At 46.7% G+C, this 13,573-nt stretch overlaps 1 protein-coding gene across 3 annotated transcripts in view; it reads left to right on the forward strand.

Annotated features, from left to right (window-relative positions):
* VPS35L (VPS35 endosomal protein sorting factor like) overlaps nucleotides 1–13,573 on the forward strand; it is a 160,623-nt gene that overhangs the window by 120,576 nt on the left and 26,474 nt on the right. For all 3 annotated transcript variants that reach the window (XM_059691973.1, XM_059691974.1, XM_059691975.1), the window contains 6 exons: nucleotides 1,846–1,899; nucleotides 2,753–2,833; nucleotides 5,401–5,463; nucleotides 6,918–7,003; nucleotides 8,107–8,187; nucleotides 12,195–12,258. In XM_059691973.1, coding sequence (XP_059547956.1) covers nucleotides 1,846–1,899; nucleotides 2,753–2,833; nucleotides 5,401–5,463; nucleotides 6,918–7,003; nucleotides 8,107–8,187; nucleotides 12,195–12,258 — 429 coding nt within the window. The remainder of the gene's footprint in view (nucleotides 1–1,845; nucleotides 1,900–2,752; nucleotides 2,834–5,400; nucleotides 5,464–6,917; nucleotides 7,004–8,106; nucleotides 8,188–12,194; nucleotides 12,259–13,573) is intronic.

Here is a 13,573-nt window from a genome sequence, read left to right on the forward strand (position 1 = left end):
GCAGCTCTGACGCCGGCAGCAGGTGTAAGCGGGGCCCATGCCAGCAGCAAGTATGAGCGCCCAGCGGGACCATGGCACATGGGAGCAAAGAATTTTCAGTAACCACCAAGAGGCTTGCCCCAATGACAGTGACCAGTGCCCTGCCTTGGTCTGGTGCCTCTGTGCCTCTGTTCACCTGCTCCACCATCCCGCTGTGTCCAACACAAGCCATGTTGTGCACATGCCTCCTGGTGGTCAGCGCACATCATAGCGACCGGTTGTTTGGTTGTTCCACCCATTTGGTTTATTTGCATATTAGCCTTTTATTATATAGGATTTGGTTCTGGGAGGAGTTGCAAGAAGGATCCACCTACTCGGCTGCCACCTTGAAAATTGTTCTTTAGGCTTGCTTAACTTTTACATCAGGTACACACCAGGTATGACCTATAGTTTGCTTTTTAAAGGCAGGAAGCCTGATTTTGAAAAATCACATTTTAGGCAAATCTGAAACCTTCAACCAGATCTGTCCTCCGTTCCTTCACCGAGTGTGGTGGACTCTCCACTGTTGTCTCCCCCTGCCCCTTGATTTTCCCCATTCTTCAATCCTGGTAGAGCTTCCTGGTTTTCTGTCTTGGTCTGGGTAGTTTTGTCAATCAAATGTTGGTGCCTTCAATTTGACACCAGTAGGAATCCCCAGTTTGGACTGCGATGAAGAAGGAAACTTCAGCACCAACAGCTCAATTGTGACAGCATGGCTGTGGTAATAGCCACTGGCCTGTTTGGTGGCCCTGGGCCAGACCCCTCTCTGGCTAGACAGCTCTGCTCCCTGCCGTCTGCAGCCTGCCCTGCACTGTCTGCTCCACTCTGTTCCTCTGAGATGTCCTCAGTGTCTCACCTTTGGTGTTTCAGCTCCTATTAGGAAATGTAGTGTCAGTCTTTGTAAAAAAGGGAAAGTGTACTCCTAGAGCAGAGGGAATTGACTTATAGACAGAGGTCCCTGCACCTGGTCCCTGATTGGTTCATCCTCATGCAAATGAGGACTCCAAATCCTTGCAGTTTGTTCCAAAAGGCACTATCCTGATTGGTCAGAATTGAACTGCTCTGATTGGTCAGTGCAGAAGTCAATAAGCATAGAGCTGCATAGCTCTGATTGGATGGAGAAAGCCTCAGTCCTATTGGTTGAAATAGGATTCAAGCAACTCCTTTATTTTTTTTAAATCCTTACCTGAGGATATTTTTCCATTGATTTTTAGAGAGAGTGGATGAGAGAGGGAAAGAGAGAGAGAAACATTGATATGAAAGAAATACATCAATTGGTTGCCTCCTACATGTGCCCCGACTAGGGCCTGGGCCAGGGAGGACCCTGAAACTGAGGTACGTGCCCTTGACCAGAATCAGACCTGGGACCCTTAGGTCTGCAGGCCGACACTGTCCACTGAACCAAACTGGCTAGGGCTCAAGCAACTCCTTTATAAAGGGTTGGCTTGGATCCCAGACTCAGTACATCAGGCAGCTCAGTGCAGAGGCAGGCAAATGGGTGCAGGCTGCTTCCCTGAAGTGCAGCTTGCTGGAGAGGCCCGCGGGGACGCGGCTGCTGGGCTCTGCTTTGGAAATTTGAGCCCAGTTAGCCACCAGGAGCCCTTCTTAGTAGGTGTCTTCTTTCTCAGCGTCCACAGTTTCAAGCAACTTATGTTTTTCTATAATTCTCATCTCAGGGTAAAATATATCGGTGGGCAGAGTTTTCTGTAGATGAAACTCGGAATTCCTACCAGTTGTCAGCTCTTTCCATTGTCATAGCCCAAGAAGGGCTTCCGCCATCAGTCCGCATGGGGTTCTCACTGTGGACATCTTTGCTTTTCCCTGCAGGACTACATTGATTGCGCCGAGGTGTGGGCAGAGTACACCTGCCGGCATTTCACGGTATGTGTGGCTGTGTTTTTGAAATAATTATATATTTTTTCATGTTTATTATAGTGAATAAGTCTAGCTTAGGCATTTTACAGTGATAATTATTCCTAACTTATAAAAAGTCCATCCTTTGTTGTATAGTGTGACAGAGCATTAATATGTGTGCTACAGCGAGAGGGTTCCCATGTGAATTTGGGAAAAGCTGCATTGTGCAAAGCTAATCAGTTTTTCACTCTCAGATACATTAGATGTGTACATGCTGAAGTCATGGTGACTTTCCATGGGGTCTAGCAAGCAGCAGTTCCCAAACACAGTTGACTGCAATGTAATTACTGTCTAAGCACACAAACACACTTCTTCCCCGAGGCCCCGCCTGGGACCTCAGTTTGGGAAATACTGGGCTTATCAAAGAACAGAGGCTTTAAAACAGGTAGAACTGGGATTGAATCCTACTGCCAGACTTATTTACTTTAAGCAGCAACAGTGAAGTGGGCATTGGGTTACCTGGCTTGTGGGGGGAGGTCTGTGCTCTTACACAATGTCAGTGCGGCTTTGCAGCACCGGAGAGGGACCTGGCGGGGGCAGCAAGTGGCACAGTCGATTTTCCCAGCAGGCAGGGAAGCAGGGGCCTGGGAATGCCCAGAGCCTGTGGGAACCATGTTTCCGTCCTGACGTGGTGCGGACAGAGCCACCGTGAAGCTGTGATATGGGATGGATTTTCCCCTTATAATATTTTCAGCAGAATATTTGAAACTATTTCTGGAGGATGTGTACTATATTCTGAACACATTAGTCCTTTTCTCCAGAAAAATGGTCAGTGACTACCCTTCAGTGTCTAATGGGGGTTTCGTTCACTTCCCATTAGAAAAGAGAGGTGAACACCGTGTTGGCTGACATCATCAAGCACATGACTCCAGATCGCGCCTTTGAAGACTCCTACCCTCAGGTACAGATGTGTATTTACCTTCTACACTGCTGGAGGTTTTATGTGGTTGAATTAAATTGGCATGTTGCATGGGTCACACCAGAAAGTCAGATGATCCTAGCTCTGTCATACCCTGACTGTGTACCTTTTACTCAGTTACTTAATCTTGTGCCTCAGTTTTCTCCTCTGCAAAATGGGGGTACTAATAGTACTACCCCCAGTGGTTGTGAGGAATAAGTGAGGTGTGGATGGGAAGCCCAGGAACTCAAGTAAGGTGCCTGTGTTTTTCAGTTAAACTAACTTTTTATTTGGAAATAAATTAAAGTGTGTTGAAAAGTTGAAAGAATAGCTTGGAAAAATCCCATTATTCCTTACCCAGATTCTCCAGCTATGAACATACTCCTTATTTGCTTTATCATTATCCTTGTGTGCACACACATTCATATGCACGCAGATCTTTTCTGAATCGTTTGAAGATAAGTTACAAACATCTCACCACTTTGCCTATAAATCATTCAGTGAGTATTTAATTCCTAAGGACAATGTCATGCTCTGTGTAACCCAGTGTAGCGGTCAGCTTCAGGATGCTAACATTGAGGCATCACAGTGCCTACCGCAGGGTCCCTGCTCCCGTTGTCACTGGACTCATTCGTGCCCTGAGAGCAGGTTTTTCAGTCCAGCTCAGGATCACATATGTAAGGTAACTTTTGATCAAATTAAGATTTTTTTTATTTTTTACTTAGTAACATGATGTTCAGGCACTTACTGCCTATGATCGATTTCTACCTTCACTTAGTATAAGAAAATGCGTTACACATTCTTGTAAGAATTTTAGAATTCTTACATTTTGCTAAGTTAAGACTCTCACAATTTGCTAATTAAAATGGTTCATCATTACAATTTATTGAGCAGCCACTACTATGTGACATTTTTCTAGGTGGGACATAAACACTATGTCGTGCACACAGGTCTTGGTGAGGGTTGTGGAGTGAATGGTGTGCAGGCAGAGCCTGGGGCCGACCCTGTGGGTGTGGGTGTCGGTCTCAGCACGGATGAAGAGTGGTGTGTGTGCATTAGAATTGTTGAGGAAATTTCGGTAAGACCTTAAGTACTAGGGGCCCAATTAATTGAAAACTTGAAGTAACAATGATTTTAATGCGGCCCATTCCTGAGAGAGACTGGAATTAGACTGGACAGTGACTCTATCCTGTCTAACAGCATCTTATAGCAGGGGCCCTGGGGGCAGCTTGCATTCGTGACATCCGTCCATATTGGTTGTGAGCCCGTGGACTGAAGTGGCCTTTTCTTACTCCAGGCCAGGGGTAGGGAACATGCCTGGTAAGCCTGGAGTATTTCTTGTGCCAGAAAGTAAGGACACACTAAAAATACTGATGGGGCACAGGGAACTGAAAAGGACCCAGAAGGGGCCTTGTAAACTCCCAATTTGAACATCAAAAACATAAGGAGAGTGGTGGGTTATAACCGACTGACTAAAATAGGGATCCAGCGGACTTTCTAATGATGAATAGAAATAAATAGATGAAGGGAAAGAGGGGTGGAGGTGCCAATTGAGAAATATGGAAGAAATGGTAGAATTAAAAAAAATCATTTGCAGCCAACACAGTGAGCAGATAGGGATAGGGATATGGATGATAGATTAAAGTATTATAGTTACATCACTGTTCACTTTCCTGCATTTGACAGCAGCACAGTGGCGGCAGGGGAGAATGCATGTGTAACTGCACTTAATTTAAAACATTCCTGAGCTAAAGGGATTTGTTGCTGTGGATATGGTTTCAGAAACTGTTTTAACCAGACAGTATTGCAGTATCTTCATCTTTTGCTTGACTGACCTAAAAAATTACTTAATTATGAAATGGGATCGTACTTTTAATATTCTGTTTCTAGAACATGAGCAATTTCCTTTGTAAAGGATTTGTAAACAGGAGTGTTTTTAGTAGAAACAAAGTATCTGTCAGTGAATTTCTCTTAACAGTAAGGGGGCAGGCAAGGTTTGTGTTTAATTTAGAGGTGGCTCCTTGGCCTCTCCTTCCTGGCGAGGCCGGTCAGCAGCTCTGTGTTCACTCAAGTGGGGATGGTGGACCCAGTCCCAGGGCCTGAGACCCACGCCCCGCCCTCCTGGAGGATGTGACCTTTGGCTTCTGGCAAAGTCAGGGAATAGTCAGGTTGGGCTGTTTTGTGAATGAAGTTCTATGGGACCCAGCCACATCCACGGTTGACCTGATGTCTCTGGCTGCCTTCTAGCTACAGTAGTGAGGCTGTGTCTGGCGATGTCTGTGTGGCTCCAGAAACTTCTGCTACTCCTGGATAATCACAGCTGACTATCGGAGGACTGAAGGGCAGGTACCCGTACCTGAACCATCCCCTTCAGTCCTCACAAGGAGCTAAGTGCCTCCTTGCTCTGCCTGTTCCAGACCAAGACACTGTTTCTCAAGGTTCAGTCCTTCCCAGTCCTTGGGCAGTCCAGGCTTCCCTTCTTGGAATTGGGGTTGCAAATGATGCAAGGGTGGCCTTTTAAACATACTCAAGTTTTATTAAATAAGATGTGTTTTTTGTTTCATTTGCAGCTTCAGTCGATAATTAAGAAAGTGATTGCCCATTTCCATGATTTCTCAGTGCTCTTCTCAGTGGTAAGTAGCACTCCTTAATTATTTGTGGAAATTTGTATCTGAGTCAGAGGTTCTCTTAGTGTCTCAGTCATTTTTCAAGGTGCCCTGGGCCAAAAGAAATGCTTAACGGTTTTCTTCATAAAGTAAGCTACGTCTAAACAGCTTAAGTATCGCTGTCATCACAGCTCAACCAGCAGTTGAAAAACATGATGCACCTAGACTGAAAGAAAATATGACCTTCAGTTCATCATTCCTTACTACTAGAATGTGTGCTCCAGTGGGCACCACGGCTTCTCAACCCTGGAGGCAAACTGGACTTCCTCTTCCTCAGTGACTTTCACATGGTACTTGCTTTCATCGCACAACCTAATGTTGAAACTGAAATAGCAGTTGTCTCAGTGCCTGACAGCTGAGATTTATTATGTTTCCCTCAAAAAGTTAAAAGCTTCTGAGACGTCCTGTCAAGCCTGCTGCAGTGCACTGGGCAAGGGCGACCTGGGCGCCTGAGTACCGTGGCGCCGAGGGGAGGAGTCCCCATTCACAAACACTCACAAGGCGGCAAGGTTTTGGTCTTTTCTTTATTTAAAAATAGAGGCAAGATGCCATAGTCACTCTCTGAACAACTCTGAGTCCTTTCTTTGCTTGCCAATGCCACTGTAAAAATGCTGAAGCTTACTTTTCATTTTAGCACACAGAAAGCTTATGGTCACCTAAATGTTGCCCAGCCCTTTCGGGTGGGCTCAGTGGTTACAGCGTAGGCCCCTGCACCGAAAGGTTGCTGGTTCTGTCCCCGCCCCCATGGGGGCATGTGCTGGGGGCAACCAATTGATGTGTCTCTCACATCGATCTCTCTCTCTCTCTCTCTCTCTCTCTCTCTCTCTCTTTCTCTCACCCTTTCCCCCTCCCTTCCTCCCTTTCACTCTGTAAAAATCAATGGAAAAAATATCCTTGGTTGAGGATTAACAAAATAATAAAAAATAAATGTTGCTCAGATGGTGCACCAAAATGTTAACTGGTCCCAGCCTAATCCCTGGGCACAAGGAAATTGTTTTATTTTTTTTAAAAAAAAAATATATTTTATTTTTTTTACAGGGAGGAAGGGAAAGGGATTGAGAGTTAGAAACATCAATGTGAGAGAAACATCGATCAGCTGCCTCCTGTACACCCCACTACTGGGGATCAAGCCCGCAGCAACCAAGGCACATGCCCTTGCCTGGAATCGAACCTGGGATCCTTCAGTCCTCAGGCCAACGCTCTATCCACTGAGCCAAACCGGTTAGGGCAGAAAGTTGTTTTAATAGCAGTCGTTTCTAAACCTCTGAGTCATCTCCTGCTCTCAGGGGAGTCCTTGCTGGCCTGCCTCAGAGATGAGCAGCTCTTTTGACCTTCAAAGAAAAAAATGACCCACGGGTTCCTTTTAATAATGTATATAAATAGCATGGAGAGTGCTTTTTTCTTTTTGAATTTTGTTTTAGGAAAAATTTCTGCCATTTCTGGACATGTTCCAAAAAGAGAGCGTGCGGGTGGAGGTTTGCAAATGCATCATGGAAGTTTTTATCAAGTAAGTGTAACTTTGTAATTGGAAGCTTCAATTCCTAATGCCTTTTTGAAACCTGTTGATAAGAAATCAGTGTTTGCACTCTGGGGCCCAGGCCTGTGCATGCATTTCATACCTGAGACAACAGTGAGAGGGAAACCACCTGAGGAGCAGTTATGCTGAAGGCTGTACTCTGTGCTGAAGAAGACAACATCCTGAGCATTCACAGGAGCGTGGTCATCACCTGCATTCACTCAGATGTGCTACTGGAAGGAGCAATCTATTGATGAACTACTTAGAGAGTAATATTTTAAAAGATAAAGTCATATTTATCAAGGTACCAGAGCTAGAAAGGTTTGCATGGTCAGTGGGTAGATTTGTGATCCATTTTCAAGTTTAGTTCCTTTCATGTTATTAAATACGTTTCCCAGAACTGCATACTGCTGGTGGTACATGAAATAACTGTAGGTGGTCCATGGAGGAGAGGTTTTCATTTTCATTTGTAAAGTTGTATATATTTATTTTAACGTATGTTAGATAGTATATAACTAGTGTAGTCAGTGATTTCATGTATACTATTTTTTAAATATTAAGTATGAAGAGTTTAGAAAATTGAGATAGATGTTGCTTGGATATATGTTTTAAGCTTTCCTTGTGTGGTCTTCCTAAAAGATTAATTCCATACGCTTGGAATAAATACACCAACTTTACTTGCATAAGGGTTTGTTTGACGAGCTCGTCCTTTTATATTATTTGAAAAACCCAATTAATACGTGCTCCCTGCACCTAACACAGTTGAAGATAGGTCATGAGCCACTTCAGAGAGTTCAAGAAACATGATAAAAAACAACAACAGATTTGCCCTTTGCTTGTATTAGGAAGTGTAGCAGCTTGACCAGGATTCTGCAGTTACTAGAAATTACAGTATGTGGAGAAGAGCAAACTTGTCATTGAAAGAAGAATTAAGAGAAAACTAGAACAGAGCCCATCAGTGGTGAACTGGGCCATAGTTTGTGCAATCGGATCGTTTTCTGCTTCTCAAATATGTATAGCTGATAAGAACCAAACCCATGCTTTCACTGTCCTCAGGGGCACAGCTTTCACGACTGCCTTTAACTGTTTCCCAGGCATCAGCATGAGCCCACCAAGGATCCGGTCATTCTGAACGCCCTCCTGCACGTGTGCAAGACCATGCATGACTCTGTGAAGTAAGCTGCCACGTCACATGGGTTGGGTCTCAATGCCACATGGCAGTACATGAGGGGGATTGCTGCTGGAAGCTGCCACTGGGAGTTATATTTTTATGGGGCTATTAAGGTTCTTGCCAATGAGGACTTTCCACTCTAGGAGAGGAGGGAGGCTGAGGGTACCTTCCTGAGAAAATGAGATGGCATGTTTTTATAAAGGAAGTTCAGGTGAGAGAACAGGCTGGTTTCATCCAAGTGGACTCAAACTCCTGTCTCCAAGAGATTTCTGAGAGCAGCAGGTAATATAATAGTGAGTTCCCTCATTCAGTAACATAGCCTTCACATGTTTCCTCGTTAGTCACCAGTTCTTTAAAGGCACCTGCAATTGTTCATCCTTCTTACATGAAGGACGTTATTTCTTCAGTATATTTGAGGCTGAGACCTACCCACTGACCTTACCTTTGGGTCAAAGGCCAAATGATCACTCCTTTGCTTTCTAGCCTGCCCCCAACCCCACATTTCTATTTGACTACAGTTAAGGCAATTCCTGCTTATCACTGAAATTTTAGTTCCCAAAGAATTTTTAACCAAGCAGCTTGATTCACTGTAAAATGTTACAAGCACTGAGAAAATTGTTTTAGAATTCAACCATCAATAAGAGGAATTGTACTTCTTTTTTTTCCCTCTGAAGATTTTCAGAATCTTTATTTTCATGACTTTGTGCTTTCAACTTCATGGGTAGTTATAAAAACCAAAATATTAACACATTTTTTTTTTCGTTTTTTAAAAAATATTTCTTTATTGATTTCAGAGAGGAAGGGAGAAGGGAGAGAGAGAAACATCAATGATGAGAGAAAATCATTGATCGGCTGCTTCCTGCACGCCCCCTACTGGGGATCGAGCCCTCAACCCAAGCATGTGCCCTTGGCTGGACTCGAACCTGGGACCCTTCAGTCCGCAGGCTGACGCTCTATCCACTGAGCCAAGTCAGCTAGGGCAAAATATCAACACTTTTAATAATAAATGGAACCATTAGATTTTAACTGGGCAAAAATAAAAATAAAGGCACAGAAAACATCCAGAAAGGCACTTGTGTTAGTAGGATATTGGCTTTTGGCTTAAATAAAATAGGTTGATTTCTCTCTTGATAAAAGTATGAGGCCAGCAGGTGGAGGTATGATAGCTCTGCTTTAGAACATCATCCGGGAACCCAGGCTCCTTCTGTCTTGTTGCTCTGCCATCGCTCTGGGTGTTGTCCTTGTTTCCTGGTGGAAGCTGGCTTACCTTGACTATGTCCTTGCTGCATTCTGCAGGATGTAGGCAGCAGCTTTCTTTTAGGGCAAAACTTGAAAGGCTCTTCAATGGACACAGACACTGGGGCAGTGGAGGCTTGCCCGGGGTGGGAATAGCTGGGGCGGGGGGCGTCAGTTGGGGGAAAAGGAGACATATAAAACTTTAAACAATAAAAACAAAACAAAAAAAACTTGGAAGGCTCTTAATTGCTTGCATTCACATCCCATTGGCTAGAACTGTCACATGGCCATATTTAGCTGCAGAGGAGACTGGGAAATGTAGTCTAGGAGAAGGGAGGAGACCTGGCCTATTGGAGGGTGTTTTGCAGTCTCTGCCAATAGTTATCTTTCCTAGAGCAAATCAACAAACAAAACTCTTGGTTCCTGTTTTCTCTGGGCTCTTTTTCAGAATAAATCAGGGCCCTATTTATAAGCTTTACAAGTACAGTCTAAACCAGTGATGGTGAACCTTTTGAGCTCGGCATGTCAGCATTTTGAAAAACCGTAACTTTGGTGCCATGTCACATATAGAAATTTTTTGATATTTGCAACCATAGTAAAACAAAGATTTATATTTTTGATATTTAACAAAGAAAAATCAACCAAAACAATGAGTGTCATTGGTTCGCCATCACTGGTCTAAACTATGAAGCCTTGACATTTTCTTACACATATATATTTGTATTTAATTTGTTAATAGAAGTAACTGAGTTCTGTGATTTACTTTAAGATCCATCCCCAAAATAAGACATACTGACAGATGGAGAGGGAAATAGATGGTTATGTGATAAAGTAAATATTATAAAATGACTAGAGGCCCGGTGCACAAAAATTTGTGCACTCGGGGGAAGGGGGGGGTCCCTCAGACCGGCCTGTGCCCTCTCGCAGTCTGGGACCCCTTGGGAGATAACGACCTGCTGGCTTAGGCCTGCTCCCGGGTGGCAGAGGGCAGGCCCAATCCCTAGGTGCAGCCCCTGCTCGGGCTCAGAGCAGGGCCGATTGGGGAGTTGGGAAGCCGCCCCCTGTCATGCACAGAGGAGGGCAGATTGGGAGGTTGCAATGCCACGCTCAGTCACGCTCAGGGTAGGGCCGATTGGGGGGTTGGGGCACCGCCCCCTGTCACACTCAAGGCAGGGTCGATGGGGAGGTTGGGGCGCCACCCCCTGTCACGCACAGAGCAGGGCCCATCAGGGGGGTTGGGGCTCCATACCCTGTCATGCACAGAGCTGGGCCGATCAGGGGTTTGAGGAGCTCCCCCCTGTCACTCACAGAGTAGGGCCGATAGGGGAGTGGGGCACCGCCCCCATCACACTCAGGGCAGGACGGATCAGGAGGTTGGGGCGCCGCCCTCTATCACCCATAGAGCAGGGCCGATCAGGGGATTGGGGCGCCGCCACTGTCACACTCAGCGCAGGACAGATGGGGAGGTTATGGCTCTACCCCCCATCACACACAGAGCAGGGCCTGTGGCGGGGGGAGGGCGCCGCCCCCTATCACCCACAGAGCAGGGCCGATCAGGTGGTTGGGGCGCCGCCACTCTCATACTCAGGGCAGGGCCAATGGGGAGGTTATGGCTCTACCCCGTCACACACAGAGCAGGGCCCGTGGGGGGCGGGGGGGTTGGGCCAGCCCTCTGTCACACACAGAGCTGCAGGGAGATCAGGTGGTTTGGGCGCTGCCCCCTGTCATGCTGATCCCGGTGCCGGGAGGCCTCTCAGCTCCGCTGATCCCGGTGCTGGGAGGCATATTACCCTTTTACTATATAGAATAGAGGCCTGGTGCATGGGTGGGGCTGGCTGGTTTGCCCTGAAGGGTGTCCTGGATCAGCGTGGGGGTCCCCACTGGGGTGCCTGGCCAGTCTGGGTGAGGGGATGATGGCTGTTTGCAGCTGGTCACACACCCTTCAGGGTGGGGGTCCCCACTGGGGTGCCTGGCCAGTCTGGTTGAGGGGCTGAGGGCTGTTTTCAGGCTGGGACTGAAGCTCCCAACTGCTCCTTTTTTTCTTTTTTTCTTTTTTATTATGGGCCACCTTTAACTCTGAGGCCTCGGCTGCTGAAAACAGGTTCTGGCCTTAGTTTACCATCTGTATTTGATACAGTGTTGCGGTCTGTCTGGCTGAAGCCCCGTTGAGTAAAGCAGGTTTCTGGGGTTTTTTTAGCTTCTATATTCGCAACATAGTTGCTTAGAGTTGCAGCTGAGAGGCGGGCAAGTCAGGTGGGGAACGTTGGAGTTCTCCATCACTGAAGCAAGCAAGCCTCCCTGTTCACATCAGCTGCCTGGCTGCCGGCTGCCATCTTGGCTGCCAGTTAATTTGCATATCTCGGCCCTACTCTTTGAGTGACAGGGGGATTAGCCAATGGGAAGGGTAGCGGTCGTACGCCAATTACCATGTTTCTCTTTTATTAGTGTAGATAATGGTAAGATCTTGATGGGTGGATATATGGGTATTCACTGTAAAATTCTTTTCAACTTTGCTGCCTAGTTTGAAATTTTTTACTGTGTTGAAAAAAAGTTCTCTGAATTACATTTGAAGTGGAACCTTTCTGCCCAAATTCCAAAGAAGAAAAAGTTACCACTAATAAATGAATTTTAAGAACAGCAACTTTGAGATGTGAAACATTTCTAAATCTAGAAAATGCAAAATGTTGTTACCTGTTACATTGCTTAGTTCTTATATATTTTTCTTTGGAAGCTCGTTTATCACCTAGTGTTAATTCTGTACCTTGTTGATTTCAGTGCACTCACTCTGGAGGATGAGAAGAGAACGCTGGCCTGTCTGATTAGTGGGTTTGTAAAGATGGTAGGTATTAAGGACGGACTCAGCGGTCTTGGAAAGGGATATAATTGTTTCTCTGTACTCAGGTGGACGAGTTAGCATTATGTTCCCTGGTGCTTCTCATTCTTTTTTTTTTTTTTTTTTTTTAAATATATTTTATTGATTTCTTACAGAGAGGAAGGGAGAGAGATAGAGAGTTAGAAACATCGATGAGAGAGAAACATCGATCAGCTGCCTCCTGCACACCCCCCACTGGGGATGCGCCCGCAACCTAGGTACATGCCCTTGACCGGAATCGAACCTGGGACCTTTCAGTCCGCAGGCCGACGCTCTAGCCACTGAGCCAAACCGGCTTCGGCTGCTTCTCGTTCTTATTGAGAGAAGATGAGGCTAGAAAAGAGATTCCATTAGCCAGGCTCCTGGGGCAGAGAGTGCCAAGACAAACTGGCCTCAGGGAAAGTCCGGGGGAGGGAGGGCGGCTTCCTGACTCATGTGACAAAGGTTCTGGAATGGAGCCCTCAGAGGAGCTGCTGGAGGTGGGACCTCCGCATCATGGCTCTGCTCCCGGATGCCCTCCTAGGCAGGCTCGCTCCCCACGAGAGCCCAGGAGGAAGGGTCCCAGCAGCTTTGTAGGACTGAGTCCTTTGGATGGATGTGGGCCCATCCCAAACAAGTGGTTGCTGTGGGGGAGAGCAAACACGACCACCAAGCCAGGGAGACTCGCATGGCCGGGAGGCTCCCTGACACTCCTGCTGTCTGCATGGGACAGCGAAACGCAGCTGTACCAATGTGCGCCCTCTCCCTTTGCCTGTTACCCGCAGTGTGGACAGCTCACCCAGGCCACAGTGTTTCATTAATCCCACAGTTCTGTCGTCGGCTGGGCCACTGGGCTGCTCTGGGGCAGGGCGGGGCCTCAGTGCTGGCTGAGGTGGCTCTCCTCCGTGTGACCGCTTTCTTCCCCTTCTCCCATCATCCAGCTGCCACAGCTCTTACCTGGGAGGGCAGACTCAGGGCCGCAAGGCCTTTAGGCGCAGGTTCAGGAAGGGCAGTGACTCTGTGTCCGGGAGGAAAAGTCCCCAGGGACCCTGAAATGCCCAGCAGACTGGGGGTTACTGCAGCTTTCTCTGGGAGCACCTGTTCCATCCTCACCAGAACAGCCCTGCCTTTGTTCTCGGTATGCAGAGCTAACTCCCAGCTGCCACCAGTGTCCTGGTTTAACAGGCAATCGAGACAGAGGCTGAAATGGGAATAACTAGGTCACCTTGAATTAACTGAGGAAATGTGACTCATCCAGCAGCAGGGTCAGCTGAGCTATCCGCCAAACACTGTGGCTAAAATA

This window comes from Myotis daubentonii, chromosome 4, assembly GCF_963259705.1.
Source record: "Myotis daubentonii chromosome 4, mMyoDau2.1, whole genome shotgun sequence".
NCBI lineage: Eukaryota > Metazoa > Chordata > Mammalia > Chiroptera > Vespertilionidae > Myotis > Myotis daubentonii.